The 19260-nt window shown below is 51.6% G+C and overlaps 6 protein-coding genes across 6 annotated transcripts; 5 read left to right on the top strand and 1 right to left on the bottom strand.

Moving 5' to 3' along the window:
- Window positions 1-180: 180 nt before the first annotated feature.
- Window positions 181-879, top strand: POX_f08191 (uncharacterized protein; the record flags this gene model as incomplete). The annotated part of the gene is made up of 1 exon (XM_050116972.1): window positions 181-879. One exon carries the CDS (start codon window positions 181-183, stop codon window positions 877-879), a length of 699 nt encoding a protein of 232 aa, XP_049967111.1.
- Window positions 880-3508: 2629 nt separating this feature from the next.
- On the top strand, window positions 3509-3921 carry POX_f08192 (uncharacterized protein; the record flags this gene model as incomplete). Its single annotated transcript, XM_050116973.1, has 2 exons — window positions 3509-3695; window positions 3818-3921. 2 exons carry the CDS (start codon window positions 3509-3511, stop codon window positions 3919-3921), a joined length of 291 nt encoding a protein of 96 aa, XP_049967112.1.
- Window positions 3922-6654: 2733 nt separating this feature from the next.
- Window positions 6655-7478, top strand: POX_f08193 (uncharacterized protein; the record flags this gene model as incomplete). The annotated part of the gene is made up of 3 exons (XM_050116974.1): window positions 6655-6855; window positions 7109-7188; window positions 7247-7478. 3 exons carry the CDS (start codon window positions 6655-6657, stop codon window positions 7476-7478), a joined length of 513 nt encoding a protein of 170 aa, XP_049967113.1.
- Window positions 7479-7996: 518 nt separating this feature from the next.
- POX_f08194 (uncharacterized protein) lies at window positions 7997-9088 on the bottom strand (the record flags this gene model as incomplete). Its single annotated transcript, XM_050116975.1, has 1 exon — window positions 7997-9088. One exon carries the CDS (start codon window positions 9086-9088, stop codon window positions 7997-7999), a length of 1092 nt encoding a protein of 363 aa, XP_049967114.1.
- Window positions 9089-10570: 1482 nt separating this feature from the next.
- On the top strand, window positions 10571-12420 carry POX_f08195 (putative serine hydroxymethyltransferase; the record flags this gene model as incomplete). The annotated part of the gene is made up of 5 exons (XM_050116976.1): window positions 10571-10711; window positions 10783-10839; window positions 10903-10996; window positions 11073-11210; window positions 11276-12420. 5 exons carry the CDS (start codon window positions 10571-10573, stop codon window positions 12418-12420), a joined length of 1575 nt encoding a protein of 524 aa, XP_049967115.1.
- Window positions 12421-13276: 856 nt separating this feature from the next.
- On the top strand, window positions 13277-18133 carry POX_f08196 (uncharacterized protein; the record flags this gene model as incomplete). Its single annotated transcript, XM_050116977.1, has 6 exons — window positions 13277-13291; window positions 13347-14616; window positions 15956-15978; window positions 16047-16170; window positions 16244-16826; window positions 16891-18133. 6 exons carry the CDS (start codon window positions 13277-13279, stop codon window positions 18131-18133), a joined length of 3258 nt encoding a protein of 1085 aa, XP_049967116.1.
- Between the last annotated feature and the right edge of the window lie 1127 nt (window positions 18134-19260).

Consider the following 19260-nt stretch of genomic DNA (forward strand, 5'->3'; position numbering starts at 1 on the left):
AAAATAGATCTGTTCATCCTTGGCTGCCTCTTCCTATGACTTTTGATAACTTTTCAAGCATCTCCAAACGACATTCCCATACCTTGCTCAAACTTCTCACCATCTTTTCCCTGCAATCAAGACCATTCATCTGATTTCACCCGAATCCAATCATCCATTCCAAAAAAAAATAGAAACAAAATGTCTTCATATTGGTGGATCCAGCTCAGGGAAACCTCCACAGACAACCAACCCGCCGACAGCCCAACTCGCTCCCCTACCAGACACTACGGTCCTTTCCAGACTCGCGGAGCCCAACTCCGCCAATGGATCGAAAATCCAGGTGAGCTCGCCTGTCCAACCACTCTCAGTCAACTAACTCTTTCAGAAATCCAAGCCCGTCACCACATCGCCATCATGCCCGCATCCCCGGGCAATGCCGACTTTGTCAATCTCTTTCGACATCTCAACCTCCCGACTCCTGTCAGCTCCCACGCCGAATCAGAGTATAGTTCCTTCGACTTGAACGAGATGAAAGTGGGATGGCATGGATTCATCGGGCCCGGAGTAGTCTACATGGAAGATATCCACCACCGGGCGGGATCGAGATACTTTATCTCGGAGCTATCGCTCGCGTTTTACCGCGGGATGAGCTTTGCTGCTGCGAATCCGATCCGTCATGTCGTGTTTGTCCAGGTGATTCATCAGGAGACGATGGCGACGGTCTTGGCGGTATATGGGACTTTGGAGGTGGGGGCGAGATGGTGGCGGACGTGGGAGCGTGGAACGGCCGAGTTTGATGCGTTGTTGGGATCGCGCCGATTGGGAGAGTGGTTGGGTTTCTGGTGCTGGGTGGATTTCAACGTGGAACGAGGCGGATTGCACGAATTCATACGGTGAGTGTGGCGGTGGGGGTGAGCTGTCATATGGATTTTGAGATTGAAGTGATTAACTAGATTGGTGGGGGAGTAGGGGGGTGGGGGGGATTGGAGATTCGAGATGGATGCAGGCGTTTGACTGATGGGGGAGGATGAAAGAGAAGATATGCTGGATTGGAGTCAAGAAAAAAAAAGGTTCGTGACTATGATGTTTTGAATTGCTGGAGTATGCATGTTCATACATATTTTTGCGAGAAAACAAAATAAACGTTTTGAGTCGTCAAACGGGGGTTAGAAAACGGAAATGTAAACCCAGGCCGGGGATAAGATTTGCGCTTAAGCAACTCTTTCTTAGGTACCGGACTCGATCTTCGATTTTAGAATACTGGTATTTCACTGCGGAGCATTTTAGGCATTGACTTTGGACTTGGCTAAATGAAGCGACGAATGACTGGTGCATTTTTTGATTCGTCGCGATCACAAAGACCTTGACCTCCATCAAAATCTCAGGTATTGACGCCAGAGGCGTACGGGGACCACTCGAGGAGTTTGATGGAAGTCGTGAGAGAGCCTCCCTTTTGGGGTTGAATGTGGGGAGTGATCAGATAAGCCAATCAAAGTTTCCACGCGGCTGTGATGCCGTCACCCAACACGCGCTCTCACCAGTTCCCACCAGACCCAAAGTCGAGAGAGTCTTCTCCACTCTTCAACTCTCCCCATCACAAGAAGCTCGAATGCGACTAGGAGCTGTAGGAACTCGATAGCTCCGCACAGAGGAATCGCACAGTCACTATGCTATAGTTGTCGATGGCTTTCTGACAGCCATGGATTCATCTCAAAATGGGAAACTTTCAGACTCTATCCAACGATTATCGATTCCCAAGAACTCGTGGGGCCTAGACGCAAGAACTCAATCGTGACACTCGCCCACGGTCCGCAGGTACATGCACGTGAGTCGTGACTGACGGCTGCTGGTCCCCCGACTTGAATCTAGCTTCTTACGCTCAAGGACGCGACCCCGCCGGCCAAATCTCATTTTCCTTTTGACCCCACACAAGCTTGATCAAAGTAGACACAGTGCAATCGCGAGGAAAGAGACAATAATCTTGACTGGTCTGGATTAGTCGGTCATTCAATCGACTTTTTTTCTCGTGTTTCCTCTCGATCCATGGAATCGCCTGGCGATCCCCGAAGCGGCTCACGACATCCGGCGCGAGGTTAAAGTTTCGATCTTACGACGAGCAGCAACCGGCGATGAGAAAAAAAAAAGCTCTTTGTCCTCGCCGATGAACTGAGAATATGATGGCACTAGCCAGATCCGGCGACCTTTTCTTGTAGAAATCTCCTGATTTCCATGACCCACCTAGGGATGGACAAGATGCTTCAACCTCTCTGACGGTGATACGAAATAATGAAACGGATGAATTCCTCTTCTGTATTGTGTGATAATGACCTCTTCCGGGTTGTTGACTCTGTGATAAGATTTCAGAGACGAATGGTCTTAAGATACGAGTTGGTGGATGGGCTGGCACTCGATTCTAGACTCGAGTAGATCTGGCTTGATTTGGTGTTTCTTGTTTCACTCAAATGAGTAGTTCATGATTCCCCTCTTAGGATCAGTTCTCGCTTCTTTTGACCTTGATTGGTCTCATCACCACAACGTTGGCTAGAAGCTTATTGCTCGGGTCGACCCCAGCCCGAGGGTTGTTGTATCTGAGCTCATCTTCGTCGCTTCGAGAGTCCTCTTCAGTATTGATGATAATCAGATTGAACTTTCCAAGCATATTACTAGGATGCACAGGCGCTTATCAACCACGGTTCGTCTCCAAATGATCCCCCTCTAGAACGATCGAGCTCGCGTCTAATTGAGCCCAGTGGCCTTGGGTGCACGAAGCTTTGACCAATCTCACGGGTTTGAAAGTTTCCTCGGTGCGAGCGTCAGCCAGATCCGGCGAAGTTCTAGAGTGGAGACTATCTCTGCTCCACCGTTTCTGAACCCTTGTATATATAGAATTTTCTTTCATTTTTGGTGCAGGGGTTCTCTGTGACCTCCCCCAGCCAGGTTGAAGTTTGGCGCTATTGTGGATGAGGTTTAGATGCTTGCCACGGGCCACTCTATTGCCAAGAGACTTTTTTCTTTGGTGATGGTTAAAATGAAGGTTTTGTTAGGCGCCACTTGTTCTTTACCGGAGAGTCAATGAGAGCATCAAGCATGGGAAAAGATGATGAGAACAAGGATCAAGAACGCGAGCTTAGACAGACTGCTCTAGAATTGCCTTGCCGGCCTTTTCTCCAACGAATTAGGCATTGCAAGGGAGTTGGTTTGAGGACCACACGACCATATGACCATGAGATTGTCTATCCGCCAAACAACGGGCTTCTGCAGTATGACTACTCTTTGGAACTGCCAACAGAGCGATGATCCATGACTCTATGAAGAGTGGTCTTTCAGGGATTTCTATTTCTCAACAATCTCAATACAAGATCTATGACGGGGCCATTCGCGCAAAATGAGTATCTGGATTGCATTATTTAAACCACGCTTCTCCTCAACGAACAACTCGCTCTTTTTCCCCCCCCCCAAAGACATCAGAACTTAGTCCATCTTCACATCTGTATCTTCAAGTCTACTACTCGGTCCACGGTCCATCATGCAGACCAAAGCTCTCTTCTTCTCCCTCCTCACCCTCGCAGGCACCATGCCTCACCTTGTCACCTCCAGCCCGACCATTCCATTGGAGGAACGTGCTGATCCTAAATACTGCTGCGGCTTGGTCCAGAAGCCAAATACCAAGTATTACAATAACCTGTATCTGAGCCAATACGGAGTCTTTTGTCGTAAGTGATCTCCCCCCTCCCTACACAGTGTCTAGTCTGTAAAGGCTATGGCGCATTTTCACGTTGTCGATGAATCTTGCACGTCGATACTAATCTCTGCTTCTTTTTTGGGTGTCATGTAGAGCCTTACTCTAGTGGTACTTGCACCGGTCAGATACTGGATTGTGCCGGTCAGGTCACCCAGGGTCCATTTGGCACTATTCTCTGCTTCACGACCACGCTGTAGATACTAATCACACCAATCTGGGGCGTGGAGGTCCTGCGCAGCTTTTGGACAAGTGCATGTAATGGATTATGAAACGGGAGAAAAATTTTTCTTTCCTTCCATGGATTGAATACTATGCTGGAGGTTGATGCGTTTTTATGAGCAAATAATGGGGTCCTTGAAGGGGGGAGATCGGTTTGGCAGTCGATTTGAAAACTTGTACGTAACGGTTAAAAACAAGGATTGCTTTTCTTTCATGAGTGATGGGAACTGTGTAATTGTGAACTGTGGTTTGATCTGGTACTTTTACGTTGAACTTGGATGTCAATGATGCTTTTCAAGGTAATTTGTGATTGCAGATTCTCAATCGAGATCTATGATTATTTCATCGAGAGAGGGATCGTGAGAAGGAGGCACATGGATTTGTGAGGGCACCGTACATAACAGCTGTTCCAACCTTAATCTCAGATGTACTGAGGGTTGTCAAAGTAGAACGATTGCGACATATGGAATGATTGGAATTTGGGAATAGATTCGAGCGTTTTCAACCGCGAATTAGCTTCTTTTCCGTTGAACAGCTCGGTCCATGACCTCCGGCTTTGAATCAGTGAGCATGCAGGATATACCAGAACCGTACTGCAGGACCATCCATTTACCGTGCAGGTACACCCTCAAATCTTGCCCCGGTTGGTATTTGCAGAAAGGCAGCGTCTGGATGTATTTTGGAGAGAACCACGGATATAAATTTGGCTCATCTATTTACCCGGTAGCGAGGGAACCGTTTTGATTTTGACGCATTGACTCGGTGCCGGCTTCTATATCTATCAGTGAGTATGTGTAGTACTACGTACTATACCTCCTACAAGGACTCGAACCAAATGTGATTTTCATGCACCTGCACCTGCATATCCCTCGTCAATCTGGGCGGCCACTCCTTGCGGCCGACGTACGTAAGTCTCGGGTAGATCATCGGCTACACCGCTGCTTTGGGTGAGATATCATAGAGAGCGGGGGATTTGTTCATCCTGCACACTGTTGTGCTGTGTTCTCTTGGTTCCCATCGACAAAATGATGGGGGAATAGATGCAAAGAGTTCTCTTCTCGGGCGTCGCATAGTCGCGGCTCTCGAATCGTTTCAAGCGGTAATCGTGACGGGACTTGTAAGTTACAGAGAGCAAGTGAAAAAGTCAATTACTTGGAGGCAGCAGAAGAAGTAGTACAAGTCTATGTGCACATTCACAGTGTGCACCGCTAGATTTCCGGTAGACTCGGTCTTTCTGGTCGTACAAGGCGTGTTTCGTGTCACGTTGGAGGTCCCCCTTCCAAGACAGTGCTGGAATGACTAATCGTGTCCTGCAAATTCTTCGTAGAGATAAGTTACTAAGTACACGGAGGTCCAATGGAAGTGCTCACGGTTCAGATGCACATGCGACAAAGTCCAGCCCAAAAAGATGAGGGGGGCGGAGACAGGGGACACCTTAATTCTTTTACCGCAACAGTTCCCTGGGGTCCAAGGGACCATCCTTATTGACGTTTGATTCTATATATAACCTTTCTCCGGTAATTTCCTTGTTCGAATCTTTCGATTCCAATAGCGTGAGAATTTAACCTTTCTTGCACAGATTTCGATTTTGAGAATGGTACCACTTTACCCATCATGGACCATGTCTCCCCGCCCCCACACGGGTCTGATGAGAACTTTTGTTATGTCTTACGGGCCGAGACTGGCTGACTCTGGATTTGCCCTGTGTCTCTCACCCTCGCATCGAGTCTCGACACCACATACATGGATCGCACTGCGAGTCGTCATCAACATTGGGCACGGATGCTGGCCGTCTGCAAGCAACGAGTTGACGCAGACTTGTTGCCTGGGCGGACCAGAACCCACCAAGTGGACAAAGAGAGAGGAAGAGAGAGAGACAAAGGAATTAATGCCACAGCGACACTAGTCCTCAATCCGACGAGAGAACCACACACGGTCACTCTGACTGGCCACCACGGGTCTTGGGAGTCCTATTGGTCCGCGACACCCCTCGATTGATCGGGTCGATGCAATTTCCCTCTTAATGCCACTCCTCCTTCTTTCACAGTACACAGCCTCGTGACCCAGTCCCATTGGCCCCTTTCCGTCTCCCTGGGCCGTGGAGGGTTTCCGTGTTCCAGTTGGACCCGCCTCGCCCGACGCTCGTTGGCTGCCGGCACGGGTACCTGAATCTTCATCCATGGTGCTCATCAATCATGGCACCGCCCTGAAAGTGTAGTGTGACGGTCATCTTGCAACAAAGGACGTGTAGTGTACCCCGACCGAACCATCGAACAGCCATGGATCCTGTACGCTGGACGGGGGACTAGTAAACGGATCAACTTTGGAGGCTAGTCAACGCCGACCGTGTCTGTCACGATTCAAAATTAGGGTTGTCCAAAGAGTCTGGAACTCGGGTGATGCGGTCCTCCTCTCTCAGACTGACTCCTGACCCTTTCCAACCCACCCCTAATCTCCCGTCTCGGGGTCACTCCACCTCCTATAAACCCATCGCCCATCCCCGCCCTCCTTTCCCTTTCTTTCTCCTCTTCATCCTTCACGCTCTTTGCAATCCATCCCCCCCCCGGTTTCAGTCTTCGTGACCGAGTACATTCTTTACAGAACTCCAACTCTTCCACTCTCTTTTTTGAGCGTCCGATCCATCTTCGTCTTCACCGACACCCCATAATTTTCAGGAACATTTCTCGATTATTATCCACATTCCAGTCACCATGCGTTTCACCGTTGCTACTGCTATCGCCGCCATGGCCTCCGGCGCTGTCGCCTCCCTCTCCCACGCTGGTGCTGCTCCTTCCTCCAGCATGGCTGTCCCCACCGGCGGCGTCGTCACTGAGACTCTGACCGAGTACACCACCTGGTGCCCCGAGGCCACCGCCATCACCCACGGTGGCCACACCTACAGCATCACCACCGTATGTGACATCCCGAATGTGCCCCTCTTCCCCCCCCCCCCCCCCATACTTTATGGCCGTCGCGACCAGATCAGCAGCTGGAGAATAGCAAACGAGAATCCATGGGAAATCCCGAGTGTCCGGGATCGGAACAATCCTCGCATTGTTGACGTTCTCTCGGACCTATGATGCCCACTCCTCTTCCATCATTCTCCAAAATTTGCTTCGACGTGCTCCTGACATAGTATGAACCCCCTGCTAACTCGTCTTTTAGCCTGGCTACATCACCATGACCGGTACCTTCACCGTGACCCGCCCCGTGGTGACCCAGACCGTGACCCAGTGCCACAAGTGGTAAGCCATCTCCTTGCCGATTCTTCTCCTCCCTCCATTGTCTTCAAGACTAACAAAGCCTTCTGTTTCCTCCCTTCCAGCTCTTCCGCCGTGCCCGCCCCCACCACCCCGTCGTGGTTCCCTCCGGCCCCGCCGCGGTCACTTCCATCCCCCTGGTTCCCTCCGGCGCTGCCGCCACCGGCTCCTCTGCTCCTTCCTCTCCCCCCGCTTTCAACGCTGGTTCCACCAACGTTGCCGGCGCTGGCGTTGGTCTCGCCGCCGTCTTCGGTGCCGTTGCCCTCCTGCTGTAAATGTGAGCTTTAATGCTCGTGGGCAGGGAGACCGGATGGTGTCTATCTGTGGCGGGTCGAGTGTGCGGTATGGTCTCTGCCATTGTCATTGTCGTGGGAAGTTGATACGGGATTGAGTCGGGTCTTGTTGTGGGTATGACATGTGCTTGTTACACCGTGATTCTTCTCTTCGGAGGCGATAATGTGTTTCTCTTGTCATATCGATTGATACACCTTTTTTTATCTTGAATGTACATGTTATGTCTTTGATGTAAACACTTGCCATTCTTCGACCTTTTTGATATTGCTCACCGAGCATCCTTGCCAATGCTGCCCTATGAGATGTGGACATATTGCTAGACAAAGTAACAGCACTGCCCATTCCATAACGGGACCTTTCACAACATCCCAAGAGACCCTCTGAGAACGCCCAGCCTCGCTCCCCGGAATAAAAAGACAAAAAGTACCCAATACAAATGAAGAGCCTCCAAAAAAGAAGAAAAGAAAAAGAAAAAGAAAAGAAAAAGCACCATCAACCCTCACGAAAACGTCAAGTCAGAGTACCCGATTGTCCTCTTCCCCATCATCGCATCCGTCAACGACCTCTGCGCCTGCACCACCTTTTCAAACCGAGTAAGCCCACACGACTCACTCTCCAAATGATTAAACAATCCCGCCAACGAAGTAAACTCCCGCCCACACTCAGCTCTCCGATTCGGACACCGGTAGATCTTCTGCTCATGAGCCGGCGAGTTCACATGCTGCGTCAGAGCACGGGCCGAACCAAACTCCCGATGACACATGTAGCATTCCCACGCGACACCGTTCCATGCAGCATTGGTGACGAAGAATTCACCCTCGTCGTCGGAGGTGTGCCATTCAATCTGCTTGGTGGTGATGGCGTGGTGGGGGTCGATTTGGCGGATCATGCGGGCGACGCTGGCGCGGTTGAGGTTGGGGGCGCCAGAGCAGGAACCGGTCTCGAGGTGGTGGGAGACGCCGCTGGGGGAGACGAAGGAGTGGGTGCAGAAGGGGCAGGAGAGTTTGGTGCCGCGGTGGATGCGGGAGTTGAGATGCTGGTTGGAGGAAGGAGGGGGGGGGGGGGGGGTATAGTTAGTCAAGTATGTTTTTGTTATTCTTTGTGGGGGTAAATGTTGAAAGATTGATATTGAATCTGGGTGTGAAGTGTTGAATGGTGACTTGTGGGGGAAATGATGCCAGTAATCGAGGCATATCGCTTGAACAGAGTCGGTCCAAAAGCGAAGAAGAGAAAACAAAGGTTGAAAGAAATGAATAAAAGGAACAAGAATGCTTACTGCACGCAGATTACTCTCACCCATAAACTTTCTGTCACATGAATGGCAATAATGCTCCCAGTGGCCCAGCGCATCCATATGGATATTCGCAGCATCCTGGGTGGGGAATAGCTTGGTGCAAGTATCGCACTCGATCTTGGGAGCCCAGTGTCCCACGGCATTCATGTGTTGATTGGCTGCATGCTGAGAGGTAAATTCCCGAGTACAAGTCTCGCACTCGTATGTTGGAGCCCAGTGATCGAGGGCGTCCATGTGTTGGTTCCTAGAGACCCAGCTGGCGAAGCAGCGAGGGCAGGTCTGGCACTGGAAGTCCATGGCCGTGGAAGGAAATTTGAATGTAGCTGTTGTGATTGGTGAGGTGTGATGGGTGAATCGATGGAAAACAAGCTTCAATGAGTTGGATAGGTGGCTTGAGAGGGTTGCTGTGACAGGTGGGGTTGGAGTCGAACTTGATAAGAGCAGAGACAGAGACAATGAGAGTTGCGAAGAGACGTGGTTGGAGAGCTCAATATCAAGAAAAGCAGACAGACATTTTGAAGATGGGATTTGTGTTTGGGTGAGAAGGAGGAATGAAACAGAGAGGATATGGTAGAGGGGAAAGTCTGAAGGAACACGCGTGTCCGATGAAGTAGTGGATGTGATCACCTGCATTGCCCAGAAAGTGCCATGTATAGCGAGTCGTCCGGAAACTATCGTGGACAATACAAACGGCACAGCACCACTGAGGGTCGGCTTTGTTTGTCGTTTTGTTTGAGCCTCAGATCTGCTGCTTGCCTTGAATATCTGATATGTGAAAGCCAACGTCCATGAATATTCGCACCTGCACGTCAGATGTCAGATTTGACAATCTACATGCAGCTTCTGGCCCGTAGTCACTGGGATTGGTATCCGCCCGAGATAGGAAAACAAAATGTCAAGGTACAGCCCCTTGCAAGTCGAGACGGTAGCCCAAATCGGCAAACGACCCAGACGGGCCTTGTAAAGGTTCAAATAAGGGACAAGCTGTCAAAGAAACGAACATCAAAGCAACACAATGGATACACTACGACATAAGAAGGGATGTTTCTAAGAGACTGTCTGAGGACTACAAGTCAAGCGATCGGATCATGGCAAAGGGTTTGCTAGAACAAGGGTGGCATTGATTCTATAGCTATCTGGAACTCGGCGCAAAAGCCCAACCCCATCTTCATGGTCGACGAAGCATTGCACTATTTCACAAACACGAAAGAGACGAGGAGCAGTAGGGCATGGAGTCAACGTCGACATCGAATCACATTCAAGTCGAGCGGCCGGACGTTGATTGCCCACAATGACCCCCTCCGCAGTCGGAAGAAACCTCACGACCGTACACAACGAGTCCAATCCGATGGTAATCTGATCCCTATTTGGATGGTGATTGGGCGCGGGACCTTCTCAGCAGCGCCCGTCCAGCGTCAGCCCAGCACAAGGCCAGGCCGTCACCGACGAGTGCTGAAACAGACAGAACGCCATCTCTTCATCTTGGATTTAGTTGTGTGAAGAAAGGAAAAGGACCAAGCTCGGCGGGCAGCAAGAAAAGTCAGAACCGCGGAACGCACAGACCAGGCGGTGAGCACATCCGGGGATAGTGCCGATTTTCCGCTTTCCGCGGGCAACGGGGAAGACTCCAAGCTGCTACCGCCGGAGTCTCCGCTGATAACGATCCAAAGCGCTTATTTTACAAAACGGACAGGGTGCTTCATATACGGACGACCCGGCTGATTTTCTTGTCCCTTTTTTTTTAACAAGTCTGTCTGCTTTGCCGCTATTCTTCCCGTCATGTCTGTCTCACGTTGCGGGCGTCTCGCTCGTGTCTCCCTTGGAGCACTCCGCACACCCGTCGCCATCTCCGCTCGTCCTCTTGTCGCCCGTGCCGCCGTGCGGGGAGTGTCGTCGGCAAGTCGAGATGCGCAGCAAAAGGTAGGGCATGCAGACAATGGCAATTGCATAGCAATTGTGAATTCAATGGGCCTGGCTGACGTGCTCTTTAGCTTCTGGCCTCGTCCTTGAAGGATTCTGACCCCGCGGTCTTCAACATCCTCGAGAAGGTAAGCTGCAAGACCAACCCAACGATAATACCGAGTCGAACAAGCAACTAAGACCCAGTTCAGGAAAAATCTCGCCAAAAGCACTTCATCAACCTTATTCCCTCGGAGAACTTCACATCACAGGCTGTACTCGATGCGTTAGGTAGTGTGATGCAAAGTACGTTGCTCACCTCCAACTTCCCCGCTCGGCTCCGTCGCCTCATGAAGTTCCCACTCTAACGTCGCATTTTTAGATAAATATTCCGAGGGATATCCAGGCGCTCGTTACTATGGAGGAAATGAACACATTGACGCCTCTGAGCGTCTGTGCCAGCAGCGTGCTCTGGAGACCTTCCGTCTCAACCCCGAGGAGTGGGGTGTGAATGTTCAACGTACGATGCCATAACACAGTCGTTCCCGATGCTTTGCAAGGACCTATCACTCACATTGCCCACAGCTCTCTCTGGTTCCCCTGCAAATCTCTACGCATACTCTGCCGTCCTCAACACACATGACCGGATGATGGGTCTGGACTTGCCCCATGGCGGGCACTTGTCGCACGGCTACCAAACCCCTACCAAGAAAATTTCCGCCATCTCCAAGTACTTTGAGACTTTCCCCTACCGTCTGGATGAATCTACCGGTCTCATCGACTACGATGCGCTGGAGAAGCAGGCCCTGTTGTACCGCCCCAAGTTGATCGTTGCTGGCACTTCAGCGTACAGCCGCCTCATCGACTATGCCCGTATGCGCGAGATTGCCGACTCTGTTGGTGCCTACCTGCTCGCCGATATGGCTCACATTTCCGGTCTCGTTGCCGCAAACGTGCTTCCCTCTCCCTTCCCTCACTCCGACATTGTCACGACGACCACGCACAAGTCCCTTCGTGGACCTCGCGGTGCGATGATCTTCTACCGAAAGGGCGTGCGTCGCACCGATAAGAAGGGCAACAAGGAGATGTACGATCTCGAGAATCCGATCAATGCCTCGGTCTTCCCGGGACACCAGGGTGGCCCACACAACCACACCATCACTGCGTTGGCCGTCGCTCTGAAGCAGGCCCAGTCTCCCGAGTTCATTGAATATCAGAAGAACGTCCTTGCCAACTCACAGGCGTTGGCTCAACGTCTCGGTGACTCGACCAGCAACGGCGGTCTCGGTTACAACATCGTTTCGGGCGGTACGGACAACCACCTCGTGCTGGTGGACCTGAAAAACCGTGGCGTGGATGGAGCTCGCGTGGAGCGTGTGCTGGAGCTGTGCGGTGTGGCGAGCAACAAGAACACTGTGCCTGGAGACAAGTCCGCGCTGAAGCCCGGCGGTCTCCGTCTGGGAACGCCTGCCATGACTTCTCGTGGATTCCAGCCCGAGGACTTCCGCCGCGTCGCTGACATTGTCGACCGTGTCGTGATTTTGACTCAGAAGTTGGATAAGGCTGCCCGTGAGCAGGCCCAGTCACGGGGCGTGAAGAACCCCTCCACCCTGAAGGCGTTCTTCGACTACCTCGGCGAGGGTGAGGAGGTCTCAGAGATTGTCATGTTGCGACAAGAGGTTGAGGACTGGGTCGGCACATTCAGCTTGCCCTGGGCCAATGACCAGTAGATCAATGTCTCTGGTTCTTTTTCTTCGACCCCTCATCTGATTCCCTTCTTTTATTTACGTGTTTTCCCGATCGTTTTTCTGATACCTTTGTACATATTCTCAGCCACGGTTCAACACGACATATGATGCCAGGAAAAATTTAACACTTATAGAATGGACTGTTTCGTTATGTAACCCACCAGGCGGCTTTTTTCCGTATGTGAAATATCAGGCTACATCTACTTTACATCGACCCAGGTTGGGAGCTGTAGAGACGAGAGAGTCTCCAAGGCTGCCACTTTCCAAGGCTTGGCAATGTAGGGATGAAATCACACATTATGCAGGAAGACCGGTGAAGAACTCACGAGCACAAGTACGGGCGTGACAACTGGCCTTGCCGGGATCTGAATCGTTCCACAAAAGTCCCTGGCCATGTTCAAGGTTGTAGAATTCAACAATCATCCTTAATCTTCACACTCGTGGATCGAGAGAGCATGGTGCTAAACCAGACACTTGACTGAGCTTGGACTCGATGACCCAACACCGATAAGCGCGACGATAAGCGCTCGTGCGGAGAAAAAGGGCTGTAACTCTCTGGCGTACAGGTTTCTGACCTCGGAGTGTTACCAAGCACTACCTAAGATTAAGTGTTCGACTGATGTGACTCAGCTTATGAGGGGAAGATCACCGTACATTTGGACGTGGTTGGTACTTCTGGAAATAATCCATCCTAGTCATCATATTTCCCATTTCTGCTCGTGTGCCTTTTGTTTTTGGTACAGTGAGACTTGGGTTTCTTCCCCTACTTGGACGCACCTGACACGCCTTACGGTCCTCATCTAGGCCCCAATATCACATTTTCTACTCGAGACTCAAGATGAAAATCAGCGAGGTGACATATGCAGCCTAGAACATGTTAAAGAGAAACGATCTGACCTCCCTGTCAGCTTTACATATACCCGATCAAATCTCTCCGACCTACCAAGGTCACCGAGGGCGAGCTGACGCATCTGGGCTTCAAGTATGATCGCAGATTCATGTTGATCAAAGTGACGCCCGGCGAAAATGGCGGGCCCTCCGAGATGAAAAATATGCACATAAGCTCTTTCCCTGAAATGTCACTTTTTCAAACGACTATGGAGACATCCCAGGGTGCAGCCGACCCGGGGAAAATCGTTGTGACCTACAGCCCTCCCAGCTTGACAACCCCAGGTTCAGACCAAGAGAAGGTTGGAAATCAGACGGGAGAGAGGCCGCCCGTTCAAGGCCAACGTCCTGTCCACGCGAATTCTCCACAGTATAGTTGTCAGAGTCTGGAGATTCCACTCGAGCCGGACACAACAAATCTCAAGCCAATCGACGTGACTATGCACAGGAGCCCGACAACGGGATACGATATGGGCGAGAAATTCAATTCTTGGTTCAGTGACTGCTTCGGGTTTCCGGTCATCCTGACGTATCTGGGTGAAAATACCCGCGGTGTGCTGGGTACTCTTGCCCCCAAATATCACACCAAAGAACCTTGGTGGCGTGTATGGCAGCAGGAATTTACCATGCTTGGAGGCAATAACAACAATCCAATTCTTGGTCGTTGGCTGGTCCCGATCACCGCGGCGTATCTTCTCTTGAACGCGGCGAGCTGGGCCTATGCACAGATTGAAGCGGTTGGGCTTTCGCCCGTGGTTGGCATCTGTCTCATTGCAGGCCTGTTCCTCGGTACATGGGCCGGAATCAACACGATGCTGATGAGACGACGCGAGGCAAGGATTGGTTTCGCAGATTGCGCGCCATTCTTGGTGGTTTCTCAAACATCCGTAGACGATGTTTCTGCGCGCCTGGCGGGAACACAAGGAGTCGACTTGACCAAGTTCAGACCGAACATTGTCGTCACTGGTGCTGAGAAGGCGTTCGAAGAGGACTTTTGGGCCGAGTTGGGTGTTGGCAAAGATGGGCTAGGGAAAGTGAAATTGCTCGTCACGGGCCATTGTGTGCGCTGTCGAAGCCTGAACATCGATTTCAAGGCCGGGAAGTTTAGTGATGCCGAGGATGGCAATGTCTTGAAAAAGTTGATGAAGGACCGCAGGGTCGATCAAGGAGCGAGATTCAGTCCGGTTTTCGGACGGTATTCGTTTCCGGGAAGAGAGGCTGTAGGGAAGAGAATCAAGGTTGGAGATGAGGTGTGGGTTTTGAAGAGGGCTAAGAAGCATACAGTGACTGGTGAGTTGTCGTGGCGGACTGGCTTCCGAGCGGTGCCTCCCTCTCCTTCATTTTGTTGATGGTGGCTAATTTGAGACTAGATTGGCCCGGCTCATCGTATTAGATGGGGAAAGGTCTGAGCGAGTGTGCGATGACCTTGGAACGATCATCTGTTCTGATTCTTGAGGTGTCAGGGATTTCTTTCTCTCTGACATGATGATGGTGGAATGCACTCTTTTGACGCTATCTGAGAAATCGCCACAACATCAATCTCTGAGAACCTATGCGTTCGAGGAGATTCTGCAATTGCTTAAATAGTCTCTTGAATTACAAAAAAATTAAATGACTCTGCCATTGCACTTCCTGGATTAAAACAATACTGTTCTATTTTGAAGGAAACATGTTACATCATGGGCTCTTCTTTGCGAGTTTGTCATTAAAGTCAAGACGACTGTAAGTCTCCGCGAATTCGTTGACACATCGCGGTAGAGGGAGGCGGCCGTCGTTGGTTGAAATTACGGGCGGACGAGAGACCCCCTGGATCATCAAGAATTGCTCGACGTGCCTCGCTGACGAACAACTTTATTGGCGCCAGATTTCTGTTAGCGTATGTGTTGACAGGACATAGCGCCGCAAGGTACACATACCTCGGCGCTACCGAGACCCTCGACGACTTTGATGGGCGAATTGTCGAGATGTCTTGAGCTCGGCTGACCAATTGTGGCGTGTAGTCAGATGTTGCAAGGCTCTGATTCGAGGAGATGAGCAATCCAGTGGATCGGCAGAAATTCAGCACCGCCACGTTTACATCAGAAATATACTTTCTGCTCCATGAGCCACAGGTCACATGATCGCTGCAGGTTTTGTGGACGCGCTGGCAGTGGACGGGGGCAGTATGAAGTGGATTCACTTTCCAAGAATAACTCAGCTGAGCGTCATACAGTAGCCCCGGGTGAACCTGAACCAAAGTTGATTGACAAGTTCATTTTGATTTCCTTTTTCCTACATCCGATGAACTCACAACCGTCTTTGTGCGTTCGTCTTGATCTTCCGGCCCACGCTCGCGCAATCACTCGGTGCGGTCATCCCCTCACAGTTCGAAAGGCCGAGAGACCCTGCGTCGCGTGGCTCAAATTTCTCAGCCCAAGCCCGAACCCCGCCGTCAATTGACCCTAACGCCGCTGCCTACTGCGCTACTCCGGAGTCGCTTTTCGTGCCCGCCTGACGCCCCGTCACGTTCCTGGCGCATCCAATCGCTCGACCGGGCGCAGACACGGAACTTTTCTTCGTCTACCAACACCCTCGGCTGACTCTGACCGTTGGCTCTCTTGTACCCTGCGCTCTGATCTTAATCAGTCAGGTGCCGATATCTTTGCCACCCCGGTGCATAAGGCTGATCAGCCCCGCCGTGGGTAAATTCATCGTCACGGCTCATTACATACGCAAAGCAGGGCCAACCTGAGGATCTCGATCTCTCAACCACACAGCCACCCGTTGTTGGCGACGATATGGACGAAGTCAATCTGCGTCGCAAGGACACCACCAAGGGTCCGCCGCTGCGGATTCTATCGCTCGGTAAGTGTGGTCGCGTCAAATGCGCCTCTTCGCAACTCAGCCCCAGGCAAAAATGTGCTGACGCTCAAGACAGATGGAGGCGGCGTTCGCGGCTACTCCATGCTCATTATCCTTCAGGAACTCATGTACCGAACATATGTGGAATGCGAGGGCAAACCTCCTCGTCGCGATCAGATTCCCAAGCCGTGCGACCACTTTGATCTCATTGCCGGCACGGGTACCGGCGGCCTGATTGCGATCATGCTCGGTCGTCTTCGCTTGGACCTTGAGACCTGCAAAGAAGTCTACGTGCGTATGACGAGGAAGGTTTTTGAAACAGACAAGACAATCGCCGGTATTCCTTATCGTTCAACGCTGTTCAAGGCATCAAAGCTAGAGGAGGCCATTCGGGAATGCGTGCGCGAGCACACCATCTTTGAAGGGGAGGGCAACGATCAGCCCAACAGCAGGCCGGATCCTCGCGCATCCATGGCAAGCCTTCCATACAGTCCGGGCTCCGTGCCACAAAGATCCGTGAGCCGTGGTAGTTTCAGCACATCGGGAATGTCTCATCCGCAGAGTCCGATCAGTCATCGAGGCTCGACTTTTTTGAATGGTCTGCGCTGGGGGAATCCGGAGGCTTTGCTCTACGACAATCGAGAATTCCGAACCAAAACGTGAGTCCCTCTCTCATTCTCCAGAATGCTGTGGTCTGCTGAAAAGATACTAATCGACACGCAGTGCTGTGACTGCGATCTACAAGGGTACACGTCGTGGTGGATCGGCGGTGCTCCTTCGTTCCTACGATTCTCGTCGAGAACCTCCCCCCGAGTTCGACTGTACCATCTGGCAAGCTGGCCGGGCCACCTCCGCTACGGGACTTGCCTTTAAGCCCATCCAAATTGGACAACATGTGTTTATCGACGAGGGTCCTGGTACCTACAACCCCTCTCCACAGATTCTCGAAGAGGCGGTCGTCAACGAATGGCCTGGTCGCGAAGTTGGCGTCTTTGTCAGCGTTGGAACCGGCCGAAGACCACCTGGCACCAATAATCGACAGCACGAGTGGTGGGAGGACTTTTTTGGATCCGCGACCGGCACCTTTGCGGAAGCGCGGCGCCGCTTGATCTCCAAGATTGAAGGCTGCGAGGCCATCCATCAAGAAATGCTCAAGGATACGCTGGCCAAGCGTGGGGTACCCAAGGATAACTACTACCGGTTCAATGTTGAGGTGGGTGTCGGCGAGTTCGGCATGAACGAGTGGAATCGCCTGGCCGACATTAGTACCAACACGCGACAATATCTGGCCAAGGAAGAGGTGAAGAAGATGATTCTTGATTCAAGTGTCAAGTTTGCCAAGATTGATCGCATGAACAAGCGCCTTGCCCAGCATGCGGCCGCGGGAGGTGATCGGGACGACTTGTCCTTTGACATGGAGCGCGAGGAGATCACGGTGCACTCTCGCACTCCATCCTATTCGGTGCCTCCCCCTAACCATTTCGCCGTGGAACTGCCCGCATCTCCCGTGGATGCCCCTTCTCAAACGCAGATGCAGCCTCCCTCGCAACGCCCAACATCCGTGGTCGTGACTGCGCCTCCGGCAGAGGATGCGCTACCAGCTCACTCAACCCCCCAGGACGGCCCATTATCCCCAGGGTGGCAGTCTAGTGGGGAGACGGGCGGCTTCCTTGCGAGTCACGAGGCCAGCCGACCGAGTTCGTCACAGCAGGAGTCTTCTGGACGCCCCGTTGACCCGTTCCCTGCTTACAATATTTCCCCATTGAACACCATGCCGCCGCCTATCCCTCCCAAAACTCCCATCCCTTACCCTCCGACCGACGATACCGGCGTGTCGATGCCCGCGCCACTGTTTTCCCAGCCTCACGTCCCTCTGTCCAGCGGGAAAGTGCGGCCTCCTTATCCCGTGGATGAGCCTCCACCGGTGGTCAACCGGCAGCGCAAGCCTAGTTTTCACGTGCGATGAGCGATGAGCGATGAGATATGACGAGGGGTTTACACTGCACCCAGCGCGAACGGGTTCTTGAGGAAGTTTTGTCCTCTCTCATCTCATTTTGAAGCCGTTTTCTTATGTCTCTGATGCCTTGCCTTTTGTCTTCCTTTTTATTTCTTATCATTTCTTCCATTCGATACCCTTCATTCGGCATGGTGAATAGGACCCGAGGGCTGGACGACTGCCCGCTCTATGCCTGGTTGCTCTTTGCTTTATTTATTATTATATGTCCCCCCTCTGCGGGTCAGGTATCTCTGCAATCTGGGGAGCCACGAAGATCAATTAAAATCATCAGTCACTTTCCTTTGTCTTGTGAGACCATTCGCCGTAGTTATTCCCTAAGGAGGGTTTTGGGGGTACCTCACATCATCGGACATCGCACTCTGCCGCACCCTTTTTGCGCGAGTTTGCTAGGGTGTTCCTCCACGACCAGCAAGGATTCTGGTGCATCGCATTCATCTTGTCTGGCAGATTTCACGTTGGCGGGGGGAGAGGGGCACGTGGCGTCACTTTTCTTTCCGACATTGTCTTAGTACCTAGGGCCGAAAATAGATGGATCAATACTGTACCTGATGTATTGTACATACCATCGCTCCAGCCACACCCAGTCGCACACAACCCCGACTAACAGATACCTATTGATTAGGACCCGCAACGACCATGATCCTACACTCTGTATTCGAACACGAGGATAGTGCTGTAGTTAGTCAACTCCAATCCCTGAGTCTTTGCATCCGATGTCGATTAATACAAATTTTTCTGAACAACTCAACGAAAATAATCACGGCACTTTTTTGGTGCCTAGTCTTCTTCAAAAGATGGGTTTCATCGCAGCCTACGGTCAGCAGGTGGATTCTTCATAGACATCCTGCGCATCGCAATGCGTACATCTCAGCATCACCCTGTCTCGTATACTAATGAGTACGGTATTTGTGTTCATAACTTGTACATGAATCGAGGCGCAAGCCGAGTGGCGACTGGTGACTGGTGACACCTTGCGAGCGGGACTAGGCACGAACAATATGAATGTCTCAATGTGGCCCCGTGCTGTCGGGAGTGTTGACTTTGCCTGTCTGCCTAGATTACTTGGGATCACTGTT

Source organism: Penicillium oxalicum, chromosome VI (assembly GCF_001723175.1).
Source record: "Penicillium oxalicum strain HP7-1 chromosome VI, whole genome shotgun sequence".
NCBI classification, from domain to species: Eukaryota; Fungi; Ascomycota; class Eurotiomycetes; order Eurotiales; family Aspergillaceae; genus Penicillium; species Penicillium oxalicum.